Source organism: Lepeophtheirus salmonis, chromosome 7 (assembly GCF_016086655.4).
Source record: "Lepeophtheirus salmonis chromosome 7, UVic_Lsal_1.4, whole genome shotgun sequence".
In the NCBI taxonomy this organism is placed as follows: domain Eukaryota; kingdom Metazoa; phylum Arthropoda; class Copepoda; order Siphonostomatoida; family Caligidae; genus Lepeophtheirus; species Lepeophtheirus salmonis.
In genome coordinates, this window is record NC_052137.2 from 38,146,857 (window position 1) to 38,171,951 (window position 25,095).

At 31.2% G+C, this 25,095-nt stretch overlaps 1 protein-coding gene and 2 long non-coding RNA genes across 4 annotated transcripts in view; 2 read left to right on the forward strand and 1 right to left on the reverse strand.

Annotated features, from left to right (window-relative positions):
• The window catches only part of LOC121121387 (SET and MYND domain-containing protein 4), a 34,482-nt gene extending 22,216 nt beyond the window's left edge, over positions 1–12,266 (reverse strand). The window contains exons 1-3 of the mRNA XM_040716283.2: positions 12,075–12,266; positions 10,329–10,450; positions 1,226–1,394 (exon numbers count right to left, since the gene is read on the reverse strand). Of these exons, the coding sequence (XP_040572217.1) occupies positions 1,226–1,394; positions 10,329–10,450; positions 12,075–12,137 (354 nt within the window). The 5' untranslated portion in view covers positions 12,138–12,266. The remainder of the gene's footprint in view (positions 1–1,225; positions 1,395–10,328; positions 10,451–12,074) is intronic.
• A 169-nt stretch (positions 12,267–12,435) lies between these two features.
• Positions 12,436–14,664, forward strand: LOC121121388 (uncharacterized). 2 transcript variants are annotated; one of them, XR_005865434.2, is made up of 3 exons: positions 12,436–12,733; positions 12,970–14,111; positions 14,165–14,664. It is a non-coding gene; the product is annotated as an uncharacterized lncRNA (long non-coding RNA). The 2 variants fall into 2 exon arrangements; XR_005865433.2 differs by having other exon boundaries at positions 12,970–14,092; positions 14,165–14,663.
• A 132-nt stretch (positions 14,665–14,796) lies between these two features.
• On the forward strand, positions 14,797–18,825 carry LOC121121389 (uncharacterized). Its single transcript, XR_005865435.2, has 3 exons — positions 14,797–17,180; positions 17,350–17,480; positions 17,542–18,825. It is a non-coding gene; the product is annotated as an uncharacterized lncRNA (long non-coding RNA).
• The last annotated feature ends 6,270 nt before the right edge of the window (positions 18,826–25,095 follow it).

Here is a 25,095-nt window from a genome sequence, read left to right on the forward strand (position 1 = left end):
CAGGGAAAAGGGGAGTGTGTATTTACTAGTGAGCGGACGATTAAAAAAAATCCGATGCCGATTTTTTAATATTTAAAAAAAAATCAAAAACCCACAAATATTCACAAAAAAATTTCCAAAAAACCATTATTATTCTAAATAAATTAAATTGTTTGAAAAAAAAAATCAAAAATCCACAGCTGCTTTCAAAAAAATTTTGAATATCTGCAGCTGTTCTCAAAAAAAAAAAAAAAATTTGGAAACAATTTTAAAAATTAAATTTGTAGTGTAACTTTTTGGGAAAAAATAATATATATATATATATGAAAATACATAGTTATTCACAGAAAATTCGATTTTTAAAAAAAATTAGAAAAATTATTTTAAATTTTCTAGTAAAAAACAAAAATTTATTTACTTTGGGGGGGGCGCTATTTTGTATAACTTTTTTATAATACCATTAATAAATAAGAATCGGTATTGCAAATTAAGCATTATTTTCCATATTCCAGAAAAAAAATACAATTCTCATATTCCAATTTTGATTAATCGTCCATCAATAATATTTACTAGTGTTGGGTTTTGGTCTGAAATCTTAGACCCTCCTAAAACCTTTATGATTTTTACCACAGACTTAACAAATTTCATTCTGAAAAGAAGTTCAGTCTGGATTGGTCACAAATAAAATTTGGTCTTAATCAGTCCCAAAGAAAAATTTGGTCTGAATCCTTCTCATAAAATCTGTCTCATGTAAAATTTGGTCTAGGCCGATTCTATAGATGAATTGTTAATGACACCATGTGTGTTTCAAGATTGATAACATTCCCAAAATAACGTCAAATAAATTTCAATCTATTGCATCAATCATTTTTGTAGAAAATTATAAATTGGAATGTGTGGGGTAGATTGAGAACGAAAAAATCCGTCTATATGTTCAGACAGAAAACATCTGTTCGCATATTTGCACAACAATTTCATTTACCTCTACAGTCTGAGATCGATGTGTAGACCAAAACATCGGTCCACGTCGGCCCATAAAAAATCACTTAGGACAGAACCCGAAAAAAAAATTGAGTCGTAATCCGAGTCTCAATACTAATGTCTATCTAGGTACATGTATTATTAAGACAAAGTTTGTCTTTTGTTTGTCTGTTTGTCGTCGCCTAATAACTTTGAGCAAATCGAGGTACTCCACCTAGTATATATTTCATTAAGTTAATTTGTCATATTTTCATGTTTTTCATTCCTGTAGTGCAGTTGTCCACTTTCCCAGTCTAAGTGCAGCTGCAGATCGGTTAGCTAGAGCTAAAGCGAGCTCATTATCGTTCGTAGAAGTTTGGCAGCTCCTACTGTACAACTCCAATGCTTTGATATCCTGAGAACTTTTGTAAGCTTCATTTCCAAGATCCCGAAATCTAATTAAATAATACAAGGTGACATTTTTTAACAATACAAAAAAGAAATAGGTATATGATTTTATAGTACTAACTGCATGTGATTGAAAGAGTAGACATTAATCAATTAAATTTATACATCCATATGAAGAAAATTATTCTTTTCACTCTTCGAAAGAAAAATGCAATATGAATTATTGAGGTACTTTAGTAATTAAACACGAGTAAGTAGGTAACATATATATACCCTCCCCATTTGTTTGTGAATAGTATTTTAATTGAATATTAATAATAGGAAATTATCAATATGTTGTTTTTTTATTAAGAATATATGAAGTATCATAAAATGGAGTATAATATGTCATTTTTTGAGGTCATAAACTTTACGAAACTTATACTATATGTGTATCGTGCATAAAACGCTTCATTTATCAAACTTTTTAGCATTAGTTCAAGAAAGCACTACAAAAAACATTGGTGATATGTTAATCATGATTATCACAGCAAACGAAGTTGAAGAGAGGTTATGTTTTCGCCTCGGTTTGTTTGTTTGTAGCAGGATTACAAAAAAAGTTACACATCGATTTTGGTATATTTATATGTTATGGGTAAAAGGCCATTACATTTTGAGAGGTCAAAATGTTAAATAAGCAAAATTGACCATAACTTTTGAAAAAAATGATATACATCACTGAATTTAAATTTTGAGAGGTTCAGGTCATGCAAAGCGTTAAAAATGGGAAATCTATCATAACTTTTTGATTAAGATACTTAACTCCAATGTTGTTGTTTTGTTTTTTTTGAAGAAAGGATTTTAGGGGGAAGTTTTTTCTATTTTAAACGAGCAATTGTAAATAGAGTCAAACCTGTATTATACAGTGAGTTAAAGGAAACTGAAAAAGTGATCGCTTAGTGCAAAGGACCTCTTAAACCAGTATTGGTATTTTTGAACCATTCAAAAGCTGAATATACTAGATAAAATCATACAATAAAGGATAAAACTCACGTCTGGCCAGAGCAAGGTATAGACACAAATTTTATTAACTCGCCAACAGAGGATCCTTAATTCTCTATTCGACCACTGCTTCTTTGTTTTGTAATCAACAGTCAATGCAGATTTTTAAAAATGACCGCTAAAAGCAGGTGCACCTGATGTAATAGCTATGTTATAATTTGCGTGACAGCAAGCCTGGGATTCTAGGAACACGCTTAAATAAGATGACCGTTAGACAAAGTTTGACTTTATATCAATTTTACGATTAATTTTAAATTAATTCGATCTAGATCATAAATATTACAAAAAATGATTTTTTTAACCATTTTATCTCTGGGGCCTGATATTTTAAAAGATTACCCAAAGATTTATTTATTATTTTTCAATTTTACTTTTACATTTTAATATATGAAATACACATTTTTCAAAGAAATATGAGATAATCCTGACGCTAAAAAAACCCTTCACATTTGAGAAAATTCTACACTTTGAAATACTTTTAAGCTTTAATTGAAACTAAATTTAGGATGCGTCATGTTACTTTAATAACGTGGATAAATCATTTAGTTCGAAATGTTATTCTTAATGTGGAAAAAGTCAGTCTCTTGACATGTCCCGTAAAAAGGGGGAGGAGTATCAATACACGACATAAAATATGATCCAAACATAATAATATAGACTTTTCAATTTGATGTATCGTACCCACTCACAGTACTTTACTTTCCTAAAAAAGCGGTCAATGCTATAAAAGTTTATATTATACATTCATTTTTACAATTCCAGTAGTAATTTAAGTTGTATATATCTTATTTATCAAAAATATATATTAAATTCAACTGACTTCATATAAATTTTAAAACTTTTATCCTTACATTTATAAAAAAAAAATTAAATATAATTTATTTGTTGATACAACCCAAATAAACGAACAACATAAATGTAATCGATCTCATCAGATTTATCGCTTACTTTCTCAATATAAGTATTGATTTATTATCTGCCAATAGCTCTTGTTTATTTTCCTTAGAAATATATTTTCTAAGATGAGACATTTAGGGGTCACTGCTTATTAGAGGATGCTGAGTCTGATCTGTAAGGGTTTTACTTCTTGAGTGATTAAGTCTGGAGTTTATAATTTCTCAATTGAATGATTCTCCAGCTTCTTCAGAATACACCCAAATTTTAAAAACGGATGACTCAATTACTTGTTTTTTATGCACAAAGACTTTATTGATAGATGGAGGCATAATGTATATAGAAATATTGGTTGACTGACTAGAGAAGGGGAATATGTTCATTATAGAGGGCATCGTCCCAATATAAATATTGAGATAGGAAAGATATAACCATGACGAAGGTTGCGTCAAGTTACGTCTTGGCAATAGAAATAAACATAGATGCATATATTTTTTGGGCACCTAGATTATATATCAAACAGTGATGGAACATCCCCTGCATAATTTTTTATAGCATAAGATATTCATTATATGATATTACACATATATTTTATAAAATAGAATTTTTTAAATGATGCATAACAAAAAAAATTAATTCATATGGAAACCATTGAGCACCAAAGGGGGGGGGGATTCGAGGGGATATCCCCCTCAATATATTTATCTACGTTCATTTTTAGGGTCAAAACGCAAATTTCGCCGGGGACCAATCCTTGCTATCTCAATTTTTGTTTTGGATGATAGCCTCTAGATCAGTGATTCTTAACCTTATTGGAGGTACTGAACCCTTCAAGCTTCATCAGTGCATTCACCGAACCCCTTATTGATTCGAAAAATACAAATTGACTTCTTCAATGAACATAGGTATATATTTTATGAGTGCACAAAATGAACCACTATTTTCGAAGAACAAGACCAACAAAACATGAATTTCACAAAAAAACTAAATCATTGAAAGTTAGTTGAAAAGTAATGTATTTTTTGCTGTTCCCTTTCAGACACAAGTTCAGAAATACATGGCTTCCCCTTGGCAAGTGCCACTCTTACTTCGTCTTCGCAACAGAGGCGGTTCATTTTCTTTATTTTTATGTCCCCGGACGGATTTCTCAAAAAAAATATCTTGTTACAAACGGTGTAAGTATATCCAGGGGTTTCCTTACAATAAGAGAGTATGGTTCGATTTCCTGACACCAAAACGTTGACAGTGTTGATGTTCTGAAGAGTTGCCGTTGAAGCTGTCTCTCCTGAGGTTCAATTACTTTATCCAGATATTCATCGTTCACGTTTGCCGTCGCAACACTAAACGTGAAAGGATGTCTCACCCATACTGGATTTGTAAGATCTTCTAAGTGCATGGTAATTACTTGCTTCAGCTCTACAGAAGTACCTCGAATTCTGAGGTACATTTCCTTACACAGCTCTTTGAAGATGGAGTGCTTCATAGCACTATTTCGCACGTAGTTCACACATTCAACAACAACTTTTAATGCTTGCACTACTTTTAGAGGCAAGTTTTATGTTGCCAACGAATGCCTGTTGCGTAATAAAGATGGGGGGTACATTGGATTTCACAAGCGCTTCAAAACTAGAGATTCACACCTGCATGGCTGGAGCTTCGTCCGAACAAACTGCAGAAACTATATTCCATGAAATATTGTTGCCACTGAAGAAGTCATACACGAGTTTCTTCACATTTACTTCCCTGGTTGTTGTTGTGAGAGGCTTACAAAATAGAAAAAATCTTCTTGTATCACATTATCTTTCATATAGCGCACAAATACGACAAGCTGGCTTAGATTAGAAATCTCAGTGGTCTCATCTACTTGGAGGCTGAATTGTACAGGGCTTGAAATAAGATCTGCAACTACTTGAGCCAAGATGTTATTCCTCATGTCGTTGATTCTCTTGCTGATAGTGTCATTTGAAAGAGGAATTTAAGATAACTAATCTTCAGCAGCTTTTCCCATCATTATAATCGCCATCTTCAACGCGGTTGGTTTTACAAGTAGTTCACCAATTGTGTATGGTTTGCTCTGCTTTGCGATGAGGTAGGCAACTTCGTACGATGCTGTGAGGATTGGTTTGTCGATGGGTATAAAGCGAACAATAGGCAGAGTAGACTTTTCATCAAATTTAGATCTGTTCACCTGGAATTTAGCAAGTGTTGTGTTCTTTCATTTCCCATCTCCATGCAGCTTTAGAAAGTGTTCCTTCATTTTTGCAGGTGCTAGACTAGAATTACTAAACTTGGCAGTGCAAATCATACATTGAGGACTCTTACTCCCATCACGTTCCTTTGCACACGTGAAACCATATTTTGTGTCTTCATCAAACCACTTTATTTTTGCTGGACATAGTATGAAGGGATTGAAAGATTATCCATTAAGATGGAACTGAAAATTTTTCTACAAAGCTATTTATACATATTTGAATATGTAATATCTCCATGAAAGTTTAATTTATTTGAACTTTGGTTTTTGCAAAGAACAGTCACGACGATTGAGATAATACCTTATTATTATATATTTTAGATATGAAATACTTTTAAAAAAAACATGCAACCATTCATTCACTATGACGTTAATATTTAAAGAGTTTTGGAAATCAAAGATCAGACGTACATGGTATAACCTTGTATTTTTATTAACCTTGGATTATTACAGTTTCAATTATTACAAAGATTTGATATTAAATCAATAACATCGCTTTTAGCTTAGACCAAACGTTCAGAACGTCCTAGAAACGTCCTTATTCCAGCTCACAGGGATCTTGTAGTGCAAATGGGCTTTCATTGGAAACCTATTTAACATTGACCCAAAAAAATTATAAAGGGTTTAAAGGATTTTTGGAGACTTAAGAGGCCAAGAACTTGGCGGGACATCACATTCTCAGAATCAAGAAAATCGAGTGTTCTTTTGCTGGTGTGACAGAGCGGCCCATCTGGCTGCTTGAGAAAGACTTTGGTGCACACAACACTTATGTAGTCCTTGGCGTTGGCGTTCAATCCCTGCTTGAAGGGTGTCATAACATGACCCTTGCCTCTCTTTGCACTTGGCGTTCATTATCCTTAGGGCGTTATAAGGACTTTTTGCCAACCATCTATTTTGTCCTTGAGTTATGTTTCTGGGTTTTACAGAAATTTTTCTCATCCAAGAAGAACCAGACAAGATTTTTTACTGGAGACTTCTCTTTTAACTTGATCAAAGGCTTGGTTCAGGAAAACCCTTTTCTCCCTGTTTGAGATGGTTAAACTCACAATCCTGCTCGACAAGTTTTCTGAATTGTTGGACGAATTGAGTAGCCCACCCGACCCCTTTAGCCAAAAAAAGCTTTTCTATTTTACCCTCTAACTGCACAAAAGTGCAAAATGGTTTTGTTCTAAATGAAATGAAAACGGGGCTATGTTGTCGTAAGGAAATGAGTCACATTCGTACTGGACTTACTCCCAATTAGTCTGTGTTTAGATTAAAACTTGTTAGTAGAGGGATAGGATGAGGCTAGAAAAAATTGCAAATGTATAAAAGAACTATGCTTTATAGCAAAATCTAAAGTCTAAAGCAGTAAGAAATTTGCCCTTCGCTTCGTATTAAAGAAACTTTTATTTCTAACCAATACCAAACATATATAAAATGTTTAATATGGTTTATAAATTTTTTTACATAATAATATTAATCAAAAGGATTAATTATTATATACTTAATGTTGCATATTTAAGTAGTATACTACCTCAAAGCCATAGTATTTTAAAATACATTTTTCTTATCTCCTTATATATATTTTTAAACATATTATACTATATTCAATACATGTTTATGATTAATATTTAGGGATATGCCCATATAAAGAGATGAGAGATCAGTACAAGAAGGACCTCAAGAGCCCGTCAATGGAACAAAAGTGTTGAATTACGTCATTATAAATTTATCAATAGGTATAAACGTATAGTGTTTCAATAAATACTTGAATAAATCCTACACTAAGAATCATTAATTATTGTGTATGAAAGCTTTAATGACCTAATTCCATGGGTTAAGAAATAAATTACCTTTATATTAGTGAAAAAAATGTATCAATAGTTGGGACTTTTTCAAGAGCCAATAATAGGAAGGAGACTTGGGACTAGGCCAATTTTAAGTGTCACGTAAACAACCAACACAACCCTGTTAATATGTAAATTTACATAAATGCAAAACGATTCATGTACTAATACATTCCATGCTTCATCTTTAGGTTTACGCTGAAGATTGTTTTTCAAACTTTATTAAAAAATAGTTTGTGAAGACTGTGAAAAACAAAATTATGTTTATTTCCAGTGAATAATAAGTGAAATACACATTTTTTACTCAAAATGACCTCCCTCAGCCTCAATGACGGCATACACCTTCTTCCTGAAGGCCAGACAACCCTTACAGTCTTCTGATAAGCTTGTTGCACACAGCTCCCTCGACCTTTGCCTAGACTGAGTAATCCAAAGGATTGAGCTGGGAGATCGCATGGTCTTGGACACAAACAAAAGAAGCTTGGCTCCAGAGAACCTCTTCTCCAAAAGTATCCGTCGAAATAATATTTTTCTGCATCTTTACTCTTGATTTTCCTCCCAAGTCATCCTTAATGATTAATGAGCTATTCCAAGCACATATTTATATTCCATGAATGCCATCTTGCAAATCATCCTCACTGGAATTCTAGCAAGGCAGTTTGTAAAAGTTATAATCATGGACTTTGTTCTTAGAATTCGTTTTTTACCTTGCCAGGACTTTACGACGACTGTTCCTCGGGTTTCAAATCGTTTTTTAATGACATATTTAATGTCCAGCTGATCCTAAGGTCAGCAGTAATCTCGGTTGAGGTCTTCTAGAGTCCGAGCATTTCCAACACAAGAATTCTTTGGCGTACATTTTGTCGTCTTTCATGATACAACCAATATTTATAATTAAAAATAATTGCAAATTTAAAAAAATGTTTATTTTGTCCTTTACTCGTAACTCAAATCACTGTATCGTAAAGATCAGTAGTCTCTAACTCACGTATATATCATTGGTTAATGCACAGCTCAGACCTCTCCAACGAGTACTTAAGCTCACTTTCTCCCTCATGGACTGAGGTGCAAAGGATTATATGGTACCTATATATGACTCGATTTCAACGGTGGATATAATTAGACATAACTTTTCAAAGTGAGCTTCTTTCGCAGGCTAGAATATGCCAAAGGTTTGGAGAAAGAAGGAATGGAGTTTAAAACTCTTACTCTGCATGACCTGCATCAAAATTTTGACTCTTTATTAAATCAAGGAAAATTTTGATTTCCTCTATGAGATCCAGAAGCAATCATAAACATCCCAGCCCTTGGCACTTGAAAATGAGAGCTTCGTTGTTTTCATATAGTGGAGAGGCATCCAAGGTGTGCAAAAATTATTTTACATCCTGAAAGTTGTGGGACACTTGGCTAATAAGAATAAGAGAATCCCTCCGAGGAGTTGTGGAAGGAAGTAAATTCACTTCACAATTCCAGATATCCCCGGGACTGCCTCTTTTTTAATAGTCCCTGTAAAGATTTCGCGAAGTTTTTTAAGTGTGTTCTTCATTCATTCGTGGAGTGCTCTTTTGTGGCAATACTTCAAGAGTTATTTGCTTTGAACATAAATATAACAGAACACGATAATGGAGAAATTAAAGCCACAAGTTTATTTGGTTTTTCGAGAAAACGATCAGAGGAAAGTCAAGCAATGTATTTTGCCATTTTAAGTGGCAAAACTTTCATCGCTGCAAAGCTGACTAATAATGAAGCAGTTTGGAGGCAAGATTTGAGGGCAATAATTATATCTGCATGTGCAAGATTTGCTGTTTTTTCTCTCAAAATTCATAAAATGGTAGGTAGCTCCTGGGACTATGATCTGGATCTAATACGATACGGGTTATCCGATTGCCTTCGTTACCATTCAACGTTGAGAAGGATCGTCAAGCAATATGAACTTTTCATACAGAAAGGGAAGTCCTAGATTAGAGTTGTATTTTTATTTTAATGTGTTGTTATTACATTATTTTATCCGTGTTGAATTTTATTTAGTTAATTGTATTTTTATATTTCAATTGTTATTAGGTCTTTGGTTAGGTGGTCTAATTTTAAACTATGATGTGTATTTATGTTTTAAAGATCGCAATTCTTCCTAACTTTTTGTATCGTATTTTTGTATTTACATATACTATAAATATATCAACAACATTAATAAAGACCTTTAAAAAATAAAATAAAAGTTTATTTTGTCGTATACTCGTAACTCAAATCACTGTATTGTAAAGATAATATTACTATAAATATTTATGGGAGGATTAACTATTAATTAGGCGTTGACGACTATTAATTATAATTATCATATACAAAAATAGACATATTAAGAAATTCCTTCTTGATGTATTAAAGATGAAACTAACACAATATTTAATAGAAAATTAGATTTGTTAAGCCCAACTTTTTTTCCAGTAAGACAACAAATTGAACCATTTGATTATATGTAATAGTTTATAAAATACCTCGCAATTTTTTCAAGAAATTAGATGTCTGACCATAATTCGCAATAATAAAAAATTAAAAAAATTTTAAATCCACAAAATCAGAATAAATGAAGTCGTAATTGAATTGAGGAACCTTCAAAATAAGTTCAATAGTCCTAAAATTTGACAGAAATAGTCTTTGGGGTATTACAAATTTTTATTTTTAATTTTTTATTTTCAAACCCCTCTAATGTAAATGCACATGACTGATCTTTTAATTGGCATTTTTAATTCTTCAATTTAGATAATAAAAGACTATGGTAAGTTATACAATGACATACCATTAATGTGGACAATGATTTACAGCACTACATTAATGCATTTTATTACGTGTTTGTATGTATTGAACTAATATTGACTTAATATAATACTTTTTTTTTTTTCTAAAGTATAATATAATAAATTACTCTTTTTTTGTCTCGTAAGTAATTTATTTATGACAAATGAACTAACCTTTTGGCATCCAACGTTGATTTTTTCTTGGTAAATTGTTCTTTTTTGAAAAGGTCTTGTATGGTTTTGGATTCAAATAATATTTGAATCTGATCTCCATGCTCCAAACGGTTCTTTTTTGACTGAAAATGACATAAGTATTATAACGAAATTGAGTTTCAAAATTTAAGTTGTATTATTAATTTGTATTAAACGAATCTATTTTATTATTCTAAAGTATGTTTTAAAGAAATAAAAATTCAGAAAATCAATTAGCTATAATGATATGTATTTATATCAACAATATCAATTGAATTCATAGTTCATATTTGAGACAATGAGATAAATAATACTAAAGTTGTGGCCTCAAATAATGGAAAAAAAATGTGCTAAGATCGGATGTCATGTGGCGTATATCAAAAAATTTCAACCAAAGGATTATATGTATATATATATAATTATTTGGATATATACTAGTATTCAGGGAGCGGGGATCAAATTGTCGACAAAATATTTTTCTACAAAAAACAACACAAAATATACATTTTTTAACTTTTTTATTGAAAATCAAAACTATGACGAGCATATAAGTATAGAGTAGCCATTCATTCAATATAATCACCGTTGGCCTCAATAACGGCCTCAATACGGCCTCTGAACCGGCCACAGGCTCTTTTGACCATCTCATTGTCCATGTTGTCGAATACCACCTCCTTGATGAAGTCCATCAGGCTGGCCTTGGTGCTATGGGGATGTCTGTTGGTATGTCTCTCGACATAGTCCCAGACAAAATAGTCCAAAGGATTAAGGTTGGGAGAGTTAGGAGCCCACAAATCCTTGGTTACGACTCATAACAGTTCTCGGTTAACCACTGCATGTGGATTTTAGACACATGGCAGGGTGCAGAGTCCTGTTGCCACACCCAGGACCTGTCTCCGGCCACGCCATGGCCTTCATGGACCTGGTAGGGTCATCCTAAACCATCTTCTTCACCATGTCGACAAAGTCAGTGTCCCTGACCTTCCTGTCGGCGCCCTCCTCCTTGGGTGCCCTCTTTATGGTGGCATCAACATCCCAGGTGTCCTCTAGCTTCTTACGGATACGCTGAACAGTCCGTAAATTCACTCCTAAGGTTGAAGCAATCGTTGAATTGGAGATTTGACCTCCATTATTAACCAATGCTATGACTACGGCGGACCTCGAAAGCTCCTTGTTCCACTTATAGCTCTTTATCTCCTCATATGATGATGAAATGATGCTAACTGAACTATATATCGTCAGTTGACGAGAATAGCTTTCCTATTTGGTAACCGGTTTTTTATTTGATAATGTCGTCTTCATGTTATCAAGGTTTAAAGTAGGCGACAATCTGATCCCGCTCCCTGTATGTATTTATTTTTTTTTAGTTTGTTCAATAAATGTTCTTTCGTTAAATAAAATAATATTATGCGAGGTCTTTGATGTTCACAAAATGGACCCCAAACTTAATTAATAAATTAAACTTAAAATAGCTCTTAAATATTCTTTTGATAAAAATTTGTAAGCAATCAATCAAATTTAAAATATATTATTAATTTTAAATTAATCATATTTTGTCCCCTTCCCCCCTCCAAAAAAAAAAAAAAAAGCTTTCTTATCAGTTAAAATAAGATTTATATATTGATTCTTGAATAACAGCATTATTTACTTCATAAACATTTAAATAATTGAATATACCAAAATAAACCTACAATATTTAAGAGATGGCAAAATCCACAGTAATCATACCTCGTATTTTTTTGCTGCATCCTTCGAACCCAAAAAGTCTTCCAATTTATTCAAAAAACTCATGCTTTCACTCACTTATTCTGATTAAAGTAGTATGAATTACACAATATGTGTTAAAATACACAAAAAATAACTTGTTTTGGATTTTAAGAATATAAAGTTAATTATAGAACTTCCTTTGGCCGAACTGAATACAAAAGAGAGATGGAAAGAAAGAAGGTGCTCATTCATAAGTGCATACTTATTTAGCAGACCTGATTCAGTGACATCATCAAAATAGGAGGAGAAAAATATATGTATCCGTACAAAGTATTAGAAAGCACATATGTAGGTATTTATGGCCGGCTGTTTCTTGATATTCATTGTATTTTGTCTTGTGCGTTACTTCAAAACTTACACTATCTCTTATATAATATAAGCGCATTGAGATGTTTTTTATCATCAAGTGTCCCATTTAAGTGAATAGGAAAAAAATCCAAGAACAAAAGGGCGTTTGATCTACCCCAGGGGTCATCAAATTTTTTTTTACTACGGGCCTCATAACTGAAAGAATGACAAGCTCAGGTTGTTTAATCATTCTGTTCAATACCTGCAAGCCAGAACGAAAGCTCTGTTAAAACAGACGAAAAACCAAGTTTAGCATTCCATGTTAATCATAGGTGAGTAGTGTGCAATGAACCAAAAACAAAAATAATCAACATGAAACTCATTGAAAGGCATCCATGATGTCCGGAAGTTCATCTTCCAATTTCAGATATCAACTAGTTTGAATAGTTTTTCACTATATTTTCAAGACTATGGACGAATATAAAACGATATCAAACACACTTTTCTTTGCTGTCCAGTTCTGAAAATTATAAAAGATTTTATATAACTAATTCTATGTATATTTTAGAATTTATGCCAATGTATTGGGAAGCGTTTCTACTATTTGGTATTCCGTCTAACATGAAGTGGAGTAGACATGAGGAATAACCATTCGGTGCGGCTATCAGTAACTGTTAAGCATTTCTTGTTCCAAAGCTTGCAGATAATAGCCTGATTGGGAGAAGAAATGTAAGGACTATCTTTATATCAGGTGTCGATAGATATGCCAATTTATCCCTGAGGATTCTCCAACTGCAAGACTCATCGTTGAATTATGCTGCCGAATTAATTAAATATTTTCCATCGATATCACTTGGGTATGAAAGTACTCTTAGGTTGATTATACGGCAATATAAGAAGTATAAGAAAGAAAATACAGATTGAGTTGTTTAGCTGTTGTTTTTGTTAAGTACATTAAGTTTTTAAAATATTTATTAGGGATGCGTTAAAATGTGCGTGAAGTTTTGTATTTATTACTTTATGATAGTTTGATTGTTTTTGTTTTTAGGTCTTTAGAAGGAAATTAATGTTAATTAATATTGTTAAATGATGTTTTTATACAAATGCAAATTTCCTTTCAAGTGTTTATCTTTATTTTAGTACATCTAATAGTTATAAATGTTTAGAACAAATATATGTAGTTACATTAGATATTGTGTTCACAGATCCAAATCTTAAAAGCTAAGCAACAAAAAAAAGTTAGTGAGATTTGTCAAAATAACGTTTGGCTTTCAAGATATCATAAATTTTTGGTTAGGAATTACTGCATCCAATCTAGAGAACTACTTTCAAAAATTTCATCTGTCAATCGTGTTCGATGGGCGGACTTCACATAACTCATTTTTGAACATGTTTGCTCATAGACATAATTTGTTCCACAAGCGATGCCATACCATTGGCAAAGTTCTTCAGTTCATCAAACATGCAGCTGTAAAATGTAACAAGTTTCTCTTCTCTGTGATTCTCTTTCAAAAAGTAATTTGCATGCAAATCAATGAGCTCCAAATGTAGTTCTACTGGAACCTCATCAAGGTTACAGTAGAAAAGGATCCTGGAACACAATAATGTCTCTCTCAATTCTGTCAAGATCTGAAAATCTGCTCAAAAATTGTTCCTTCAAGTCACAAATAATCTTTTTTTGGAAAATAGAGGTTGACATCTTCTGCAATTGTAGTGCAAAACTCTTTGAAACAGTAAAAATGATAATAGTTTTTTCTTTCCAGATGTGCTTCAAACAATGACAGTTTTTTGCCAAATTCCCCTAATGATTCCTGAAGATCACGGACGAGGTTATTCTTTCACGGAAGTTTCATTTTTAATTCATTCATGTGGGAAGTAATGTCCACCAAAAATGACAACTTTGACAGCCAGGTAGAATCTGACAGCAGTGGATCAGTTCTTTATTTTTCAGTGGGAAAAAAATCTATTTCATTTCAGAGGGTGTAAAAACAAAATGGGAGTTTACCGCAGCTGAGCCGCCTCACTGTTAAGGCAAATCACAGAAATCAGTCTAAATAATTCACGATATTTCACGACTGAACCGAGCAATCGAGCGTTTTTAGTATATATTGACACCTTTACAACGTCTTATCGTATTATCCGAAGTGATCAATAATGAACAAAATATACTTAGTTTTAAAAAAGGCGGGAAATACGAAATTACTTTTTCTCCAATCTAAATTAACATCTACGGCCATTAGTATCTGTCAAAAAAGTTTTTACAAATTTTCATTAAGGTACATACAATAATTAATCCTTTAAAAAAGATGTATATCAAGTTATAATTAACTATATTAAAAAAATAATATTCTCCTTCATACTTAATTAATAGATTTAATACGTATGTCCACTTTTGCATGAGCATTAAAAGAAAAATTATCTTCATCTTCAAATTGATGGTAATTTAATTATGAAAGATTGAACAGAAGAAATACATTATTATTCCACTTTAATTGATTTGAAATATTCTGTGATTATTTACTTAGTTACTATAAGTTCCTATAAAATTACATATGTTGCTCATCAACACAAATGCAAGCCAGTAGGGTTTTTTCTCGAAATTGAGTTTGGATGACTTTTTTATTCTTCGACAAATTATAGTTACTTTCTATCAACAAATTATTCAGACTAACTCTTTTGAAGTGCCTCAAATTGCATACAAATTAAACAAAATTGATAGTCGCAATGAAAGAATGAGTAATAGATAGATTTTATTTGTAAGGATATATGTTGACCAATATATTTTTTTATATCAAATAAAGGTTTCAAACTATAACTGAAATTCTGAGTTATCTTAACTTATCCCAAAAATTGGAATACAAACCCTATAATGTACAGAAATATGTCCATGGAATACAGCCTTGTTGATAATTAATCTTTCAAAAGTGCTAATCGTTTATAGCTCAAAAAATCGTTCATGAACGAATTCAAAAAAGTTAACAATAAAAGTTGAAAACATTCATTTACATGGTTCTCGTTTATTTTACAATACATTATCGTAGATCCCTATTTTTTCAATATCTTTTGATAATCTAATTATTTACTGATTTTTTTTTAATGAAGTACTTCGATTTCTACATACACTTTCTATAAATTAATTATCACTTTAATACAAACATCAAGTGAGGGTAATATATCAAGTATAATTAAATTGATACGTTTTTTTTAAACCCAATAGGCATGCCTTTACTTATAACTCTGACAAACAAAAACAAATAAACTTTTTAACTGAATATAACACAATCCTTACACATATCTGGTGTAAAATCAAAATAAGAAGAAAAACGACTATAAAAATCACAGGGTTTTTTTATACTAGTACCTTAAAGTCCGAATTAACGACCATTAATGGAAAAATTAGCTAAAACGTTGAGTTATTTCTCTATTAAACCTTCCAAATTTGGTGGTATGGATTTCTTGTTACATTCGTGACAATATATTATAATCTGCATGTTTCTTATGAATGATTCCACCTTTAAAGCCCTCGGAAGATTCGGATCTGTGGCCACTACGCAATCAGTTACTGACGTCGAGACTTGTAGTTTTTCTTTTAATTTTACTTCACACATTCTTACCAAAGGACTCACCCTATTAGGCTCGTCGTAGAACATATGGGCTGACTTTTATATTTACGTGCTACATAATGTGCAGTTCATACTCTCATCCTCGTTATTCGACTTACTCGATTAAATTGATGAGGTAGCGATTCTGTAGCGGTGCCTTTTTTGCTTTGATGAAGTGAAAGGGTTATTAAATAGTATTTTTGTATCGAAGTCAACACTCGAGAGACTTAGCTTGTCGAACTGTTAAATTAATACATTAATATCCACTAAAAAATGGTTTATGAGCATATCTATAATATAAAAGGCTTACAAAGATAATATGATCAAATTTATCTCTACTGGACAGTTTACACCGTAATTATATTTTACGTGAACTTTAATCAATCGCACTTTTTTTTTTAAATTGAATTCTTTTTGAGTGAGGAATATCTTCTAGGAGCCTTGATTTAATTAAACTTTTTTGGGCTGGATAGATGAAGACTTTTCTATTTTTAAAACACTCGTAAAAATTTTGTAAGAGGTATTTAGAAGAGATATAAGTCTGTAATTTTGTATTTCTTCCCCCGAACGATGTTTCTTTAGTATATAGTGTATTGGACCCTACAAGGGGGGTTGCGTTTATTTATTTTATTAATTGTTCAGTGGTCGGCGTTCCTTGTTTTGCTTGTAATTATGCTACCTATATGTGATGGTTATTTTTTCTCTTCTTATTAGTATTGTTAATAAAAACCTTATCTTGAATACACATGTGTTTCAACTGTGAAAAGAGGTTAGCCCAGACACAAATTAGGATGAGAAAATTGTGTTCTTTCAGCATCAATACCAGAGGTCTGGTGCTGTTTAAATCTGAAAAATATTTCTTTTTAAATATATCTTCATAGACCGCGTTAGCTGGGTATTAAAAGGTGTATAAAATTCAAAGGGCAGACCTGAGGCCCCTGGACACTTGTATTTTTTATTATAGTTTCCAATAAAGTTAATAATCTCAGTTTGTGTAATTGGGTTGTCTATACCCTTAAATTTATAACTAACTTGATTATCAGTCTCTTCATATTTAGGAACCAAGAAGCGTTGTAAATATGGTTTCCATTTTAAAGGATCATTGATGGGGCGCCAATTGTTACAAAATTCGCACAGAGAGTCTGCAGAAAAATCAGAAGTAGCCGTATAACTTGGAGTATGAATCTGCAGTTCTTTTGTTTAATGTTTTGATTCTTTCTCGAATGTTTTTCGTTTCTTTTGCATTTATCTTCCTTTCTGTGCAAAAATTAATTTCGATTGTTTTTCTTTGATGTCATATTTTGTATTAATTTTAAAATTTTATTATAGATTTCCTTTGATTCCAGAAGGAAGATTTCAAGTTTCCAGAAGGATTTTTTGGGTTTTGTTGGACTCTGAAAAGATGTTTAGTAGGATAGTGGTCTGAAATATGTGAAATCTAAAGCAACACTTTTCCAGTTGTGTTGTATTTCCTCAGGTAGGAAAATATAGTGTAGTCTTCCATGTATTTGTTACCAGATTTCGTTTTTCCATCATAGGTCATTTTTGGTGATACATTCTTAAACACTACCCCGGCCTCGTTAAGATTAAGTTTGTTGACTAATTTTTCAAGATTTTTAGCGTTCTTAATATTTTTGCAACCTTTATATCCAAGAGCATCTCTGCATGATTTTCTGGGGAGATTAAAGTCTCCAACTAAGATGCATGTATTACTTTTTGTAGGGGGATACTTTTCTACAACTTTAGAGAACCAAAATGTTGAGTCATAATTGGGCCCATATATTGGGTGGAGTGTCAAACAGTTATAATAAATGATGCACGACAAAAAAGAAACATTAACATGGTTTTCGTTTATTTAGAATAAATTATCTCAGATCCCTATTTTTCAATATCTCTTTATAATCCAATTATATATGTATTTTAATTTTTTTTTTGAAGTACTTTGATTTATCTCAATCAATATATATTATATAATAGACGTAGAAGAGTATTCATGACTTTATTTGAGATATTTGGGAGTACTTTACACGTCACAGTATTTTAATAATTTGTATATTGTACGGATCTGGTGCAAGCTCTGGGCATAAAGGACTCATATTTTAGGAAGAAATAATATATTTTAAGCTTGTTTTACCCACACATTTATACTCAATTTTCATTTTCTTTACTTTATCAAGATCACTAATCGTGCGTGGGTTGTTTTTCTTATGATAATTAGTCCACGTTTTTAGAATTTCTGAAAGCAGATAAGAACTGCAACAAAAATACTAAATAGTATGTTATAAATAAACTAATTTTTGTTAGAACTGGGATTTGTGTAATTGTCATATACAGAGCCTGAATTGCTGGCTAAATGGAACCCTTTGTATCACAAAAAGCTATGTGATCCAAAATATAAATATTAAAAACTATAAATAAGCTAATATGTGTATAATGTTTCATTTAATGAGCTATATTAAGATTATCTTATTCAATAAGATAATGCAGGATTTCCTGGGAATTTCATTCAGGTGTAAAATAAGGCTTGTAAGCGTTTTGCTATTTTGACGTTCCATTCAGAGTTCCGTTCAAATTTTTTTTTTCGTTCAGCTTTCATCGTTCACCCATTATTTTCGTTCCGTTCCGTTCCGCCTTACAATTATTAGGTAATACCAGGCTTTTACAGTATACATACATTCACTAGCCCACTCGTTAAAGGAAACTTATAGTTTTTGAGGTATGAAATAGTCGGATACTCCAAAAGAATTTGCTAAATTAAATTGAATGTATAAAAACGAGAACGCTTTCATGTATGACTGGAAGGCCCAAGCTCTTGTTTTGTTTTTTGTCAGAAATGTCAATGGGAATCATTAAAAAAAAAAAAATCAAACCAAAGTTTATAAGACAAAATCTTTTATTTCCACAGAAGTAGAATAGCTATGCCCGTTGTGATTCATATCGATCTCCTTTTAATCCCATATGAAAATATAAATGCATTAAGTCATCATTAAATATTAAAATATATTATATTTAACTAATGACCAACTCTTAATAATACTGAGTCATTCCAATAAAATTGCATATTTGTAGCACGTCAACCCAAATGGACATTAGAATAATGTATCTCAAAATTGAACATGAAATAAATTTTGCAACAAATTATAGTTAATTTCAACGAACAAATGATTCTAATCCTTTTAAGGTGCCGCTAATTGTAGTTATAGTACCCAAAACTCACCGCCACATTTATAGAATTAGGAAATTAATAAATTATATTTTTAAGACAACATTAGGCCAAAATAAGTGAGGTAGAGAAAAGGGAGTTGTTAAACTACAGTGCCTATAATTGCCCCTAATATCTTTTTGGAATATTGCCTGTTATTTTATTAACATAAATGATTGAACCTTTGTATATATGATTTGTGTATTTTTGGTAAAAATAAATAGTGTTTTTTTTTTTCAAACTAAGCTCCAACATGTAGGCGACATTGAAAAAATACATTGCAGCCAAAATTAATAGAAATACGATTACCCTTGATTGCAGCCAGTAACGTTAAGCATGATATTTAACTCAAATATCCACTCTATGTGATGTACTTTAAATCCCTACGAAAAATTACAACAAAAAATAAAAAACTAAGAGCGTGAGAATTCGTTTCATTGATTACAAGAGAAATTAAATTATTATTGCATAAAAGGGACATAAATAATAATTATGTACTTTTTAGAGTAGGTAGTTCACATTTACACGAATATTAATATCAGGGGCGTCTGCAGGGGTGGAGGCTTTAGATACCTCCCCCATTTCAAAAATTGCCCCTGAATTTGCATAGCATCTAGAATACTTATCCTTTGGACAACTACACCACTTCCGAAATTATTATTGGAACAGAACGCTAAAATCTAATTTTTGCCTTTCAGCATTCATCGTTAAAAAACAAATGCGTTCCGTTCACAACCCAGTGTAAAACCCCAGAAAATTTCTGGAAACAGGATTTCACAAAAGAACCCCTAATATGTATTTAAGTTAAACTGTCAGGTTTTTGGTTTAATATTTTTTTACCTTGCACAAAGACTTTTATTAAAAATTTATTCTCCGTTGGCATGATAAATGTTGAACTTTGAGGAAGAGCAGCTATCATTGAGCACATTCTTGAGCCCTTAAATTGTTTAAAGCAAAGTACATCATATTTTTAACTCATTATATTTCAATTGGTACAATATGTCAATAAGTTTGTAATTACGTGTAAATCACATTAAAGTAAGAGAAAAAGTTTAAATTTTTAATAACCATGGCCTTAGTGACCTTTTAATGGTTTTTTCACAGAAAACTACAATTTTATTTCAATTTTAACAAATAAAACCAGCCCTTCCTTCAGCAATATTATTGCATTCGTGGAGCAAAGCAACTTTTTCTGATGCCTCGATGTAGTCTTCCCTACCATTCCAAATTGTTCGGTCGACTTCTAAAAACTATAAGGCAATTCCAAAATTTCCTGATTTTTTGTTTTTGTTTTTTTGAACTTCTTCGTGAGAAAGTATTAAATATTTTTATGTATAAAATCATTTCTTAAGTTTTTGTCCTCCTTTGCTTAACGTCGAGAGAGCTAATCATTTTTCTTTTTGTAGTTAAGCTTACTACATCATCCAAAAAAGTGAGCCGAACGAGGTCTTCCGACAAATACCATAAATATTTAGAAAATTTTCAAGAGGTGGATTTATAAATATGTCTATTAATGGAAGAATATTTTATTAACAACTTGATTAGATCGTTGAAAAGAGAATTGGAGGCCTGAAATGCATTGACTCAAGTTTCGATCCATACTCTTACTATGAAAACACAAACATCACGTAATCCACGTTCTTCCCTTGGAGTCAATTTGAATTATATATCTTAATATCCAAATTTTGAGACTAAATATCACTTTTGAAAGCCAACAGATAAGGTGGATTGTGCTAAGTGATATGAACTTAACTCCAAACTCAGGGGCATCGCCAAGAAATATAAATAATAGTTTTAATATTGATCTATTTTTGTCTATTTAACACCTTTTTTTAAAGATTTTCTCTTGGAAATTCAATAGTACAATGCCATATGCCCTCCAAAAGACTGCCCACCTCTTCATCTGCAGTTCCAGGCTTATAGTTAGTTTTGTTGATCAACAAGGAATTTTGTTTGAATATTTTGAATAAAGGAACATTTGGTGACAATGTAACACCCATACACTCTTGGAAACAGTTTGAATAACTCATTACATTATATGGGGTCTTCAAGCAAATGATACAAGTGTTTTTCCAAGTAATTTTTCAAGTAAAGCACAAGTTCCATTATTTTTGCCCGTATATGAACTTATAGTATAAAAAAAAAGTTGCTTTGTTCTAATAAATATGTATGTACTCTTTTTTTTAAATTTAAAACTCACTCATAATATATTTGATACATCATAAAGAAAAAAAACAGAAATGTATTCAAATTATATATTCTTTTGCAGGTACCGTCTTCAAATAGAATGACTTAGATTTTTATTTCTTATTTTATGTGTTAAATTTAATTAAATGGTCAATTTCCGAGAAAAGGTCATAAAATAGGTCACTAAGGCCATGGTCATGAAAAATTTAAACTTTTTCCTAGAATTTAATATGATATAAACGTAATTACAATTTTTCATATTGATCAGACCAATAATTGGGTTACAATATGATAAATAAATGAAAAAAGGGTCTTGAGTTAAATTTCAATCCACTTTAATTGACGTTGTTTTGAACATATAGATATTATTTTTGTTGAAATAATTATAAAATATATTTATTGTACATTAAGTAAGCTCAATTTGTTGTTTTTACAAAAAAGCTTTAATTTGAAGTATATGAACAGTATTTAAGAAAATACTCCATTTTTTCGTTGAAAAGTTAAATTTTGAATACTTTAGGGCCGTTGAGCTACTTCTAAATATTTTTCCAAACTTTTGAAACATTTTTTTAAATCTTTTTTGTACAATTAGGAACCGTTTTTCAACCTAAAACATTTACTTTTCTAAAGAAGTTGATTTTATTGTCATCATATTGTAATAGGTATGTAAGAAAATGTCGATTTACGGAGAGAAAAAACTTGCAAGAGGTGTGTGCGGAAGCTTAGAAATGTTTTGGGCTTTTCCATAGAAATATTGAATTTTTATTATTTAAATGGGCGAAATCAATTTCACGTCATTTATACTTTATGTAGATAAATTTTATCTCTTTCACCCAGTTTAAAAGTTATTTCGCTCTGTTATTTCGTTTCACCGCATCATTTGCTGGAAAATAAGTTATCTCAAAATAGTCTTCAAAATCAAAATATAATGTAATGTATCAAATAAACGCTACAATGGACGTTATAACATCTATTTATCTAGCGTTTTGTAAAGTTTTCAACCAACTTTTTTTATGTATAGTAACTAGATTTTAACCCGACGTTAGCACCTTCAATCTTTATTACTATAAAATATGAAAGTACTTACTTTTAGGTAATTTTTCACCTCTCTCTTTTTTTTTCTTCAATAATTATCATTTATTGTCTAAAGAGCGTGGGAATATATTCATTTACTCGAATTTGATATTATACAATTCAAATGCAGGTATTTAAAAGTATCCTCTTTTGCACAATACCGTACTCTGTAATTCCAGAAAATTTCATTCAATTCTCTTGATGTTTAAGAAAATTATGTTAGTTTATTTAAATATCATATTTTATTAGATCACATATTTTGGCGTAGGATTAAATAAATTGGATTAATCTCACTTGCTATTATTCTGGAGCATTATATACATGGAGAGTGCACGTCTTTTCGGAAAATACATTGGTTGACATAAACAATCATCTTTGGTATATCTACGTTGCAAGGAAAACTACTTCATTTGATAAATGATTATAAGTAATAATTTAATTAATTATTCGACTAAACGACTTTTCATTTCTGAATCTATCTCATGTATTCATGAACAACGTTCTTTTGCCAAGAGGAATCCATATATTCGTCTCCTTGACTCTTTATTCGTTAAGGACTCCAAAAAGAGGTTCGACTGGCTCTCATCCTCATTTAATATTTTAGATGATAATCGTAAAGAAGTTCAACCCTGGGAGTATGTCTCCTTAGTGACCAAGGACTGACTCACAAGGAAATGGATGAGCTCCTATTGTTTTGTATAGTGTTCTTTCAAGTCTCACGTGAATCCATATAATATAAACTTTGAATTAGTTCTTGATCTTAGAGTGATACTGATGGATGATGAACTAAAGGGATGTTCGATAAAGTCTCAAATAAATAATAATTGTTTCCTCTGCTCAAGGATTTGATTAAGGATTATGTGCTTACTATTATTCAAAATATATTACATTTTATAATTCTACTTCAATTAAAGAATAATAATCACGTTACATACAAAAAATGTAGTTATTATGTGTATTTCAGAATTTAAAAACATACTTAAATCATTATTCTATTTTTATCTTATACCCTATTATTTTAATATATAACTTTAAGGAATATAGAACCATATGTATATATTTAGTTTTAAGGCTAACGATTAAATTTTTGGGTTATGAGTGTTGTTAAATTTTTAATTGGCTATTATAATAGAAAAGTTTTATTTGAAACTATAAAGATTTCTTCTTTTCTTATTAGATAGAAATTCAAATACGTAAAAGAAAAAAAAGAGAGAGGATTTCTTGAGCGGAATCACATAAATGAAAATTTTAGCTTTCGAATGAGAACACACAAAATAATAAGGTTTTTGCAAGGTTAATAGGAATACAAGGTTAGACCATCATGTAATTGGGCTTTCTAGAATTTTCAATCTGATGTATCGCACCGACTGCTGGGTAGGAAAAACAGATTTTCACATAACACGTAACCACTCATCTACTATGACGTCAATATTAAATGTGTGATGGACGTCAAGCATAAGTTGACACGCATTATGGTAGAACCTAGTATATCTATTAACCTTGGGGTTTTGAATAAAAAGCGGGTCCCAAAAACAACAGAAAAACTTTTAGTCCTTTATTTTATCCATTTCTTGCCATTAAAAAGGATATTTCACTATCCAGATCCAAATCCCCGAACGGAAAGGCAAAAGAAAAATATAAACTAATCAAAGCAATAATTAATTATGGAGCTCAGTTCCTTCACTTGCAAAGTTAAGTAAAGGAAGGTCGTAAAAAAATTAAAAATTAACTGTATTAAATTTGAGTCTATTAAGAAGAAGTCTTCAGTAACTCAACCTCAATTAAGAGGAAATATATTTGAAGAGCTTGACAGCATCTTAACGACTGACGATTCAATATGATTTTTGAAGTTAATACATCCCCTTCCTTCCCCGTAATTTGTACAAAACCTCTCCTGAGATCTCATCACTATTATTCATAAATAAATATGGTAATACCAAGATTAATAGAAGTACAAAGTTATGCCATAATGCTTTTCCAACTGATGATTGACTTCTACCCCACTTTTTAATAGTGACGTCAAAGAGTACATACAATTACTATCAATCATATAATATGATGTTAATAAGCCGTTGTTATACTCTATGACGTCAAAATCAGTCTGTCTTGAAAATTCCTGTAAGCCCGATTACATGAGGATCTAAACTTGTATTCTTATTAACATTGGTAACTACTTACTAGTGAGTTGTAGTAAATACACTCGCAAGCAATTATGCTTATTTATTTTCTTAGTTATCAATTTCGACCAGTGGTGATAATCAAAGCCTATAAAGGCTGACTTATATTTGGTGTTTATAAGATATAAAAATTATCATTCTTAGTAAAAGTAATACATTTAAGATACAAATATTAAAATCTTAGAATAACGTGAAAGTGCAAAGAAAAAATTAACATCTAAACGTGACTGTTTTTTCTAGACGTGAAATATGCCTTTAACTTCTCTAGTTTCTTGTTGCCACTTTGGTAATGTGTCTGGTTGAAAACTCAAGGATAATGAAGTAATAATAACTTTTCGCATAAATTTCCAACACCAAACATTGAAATTCTGAATAAATGGAAATCTCTTATACCAATTAATTAGATATCTGGTAAAAAATATTATATATTTATTCTAATGAGCGTTTATTTA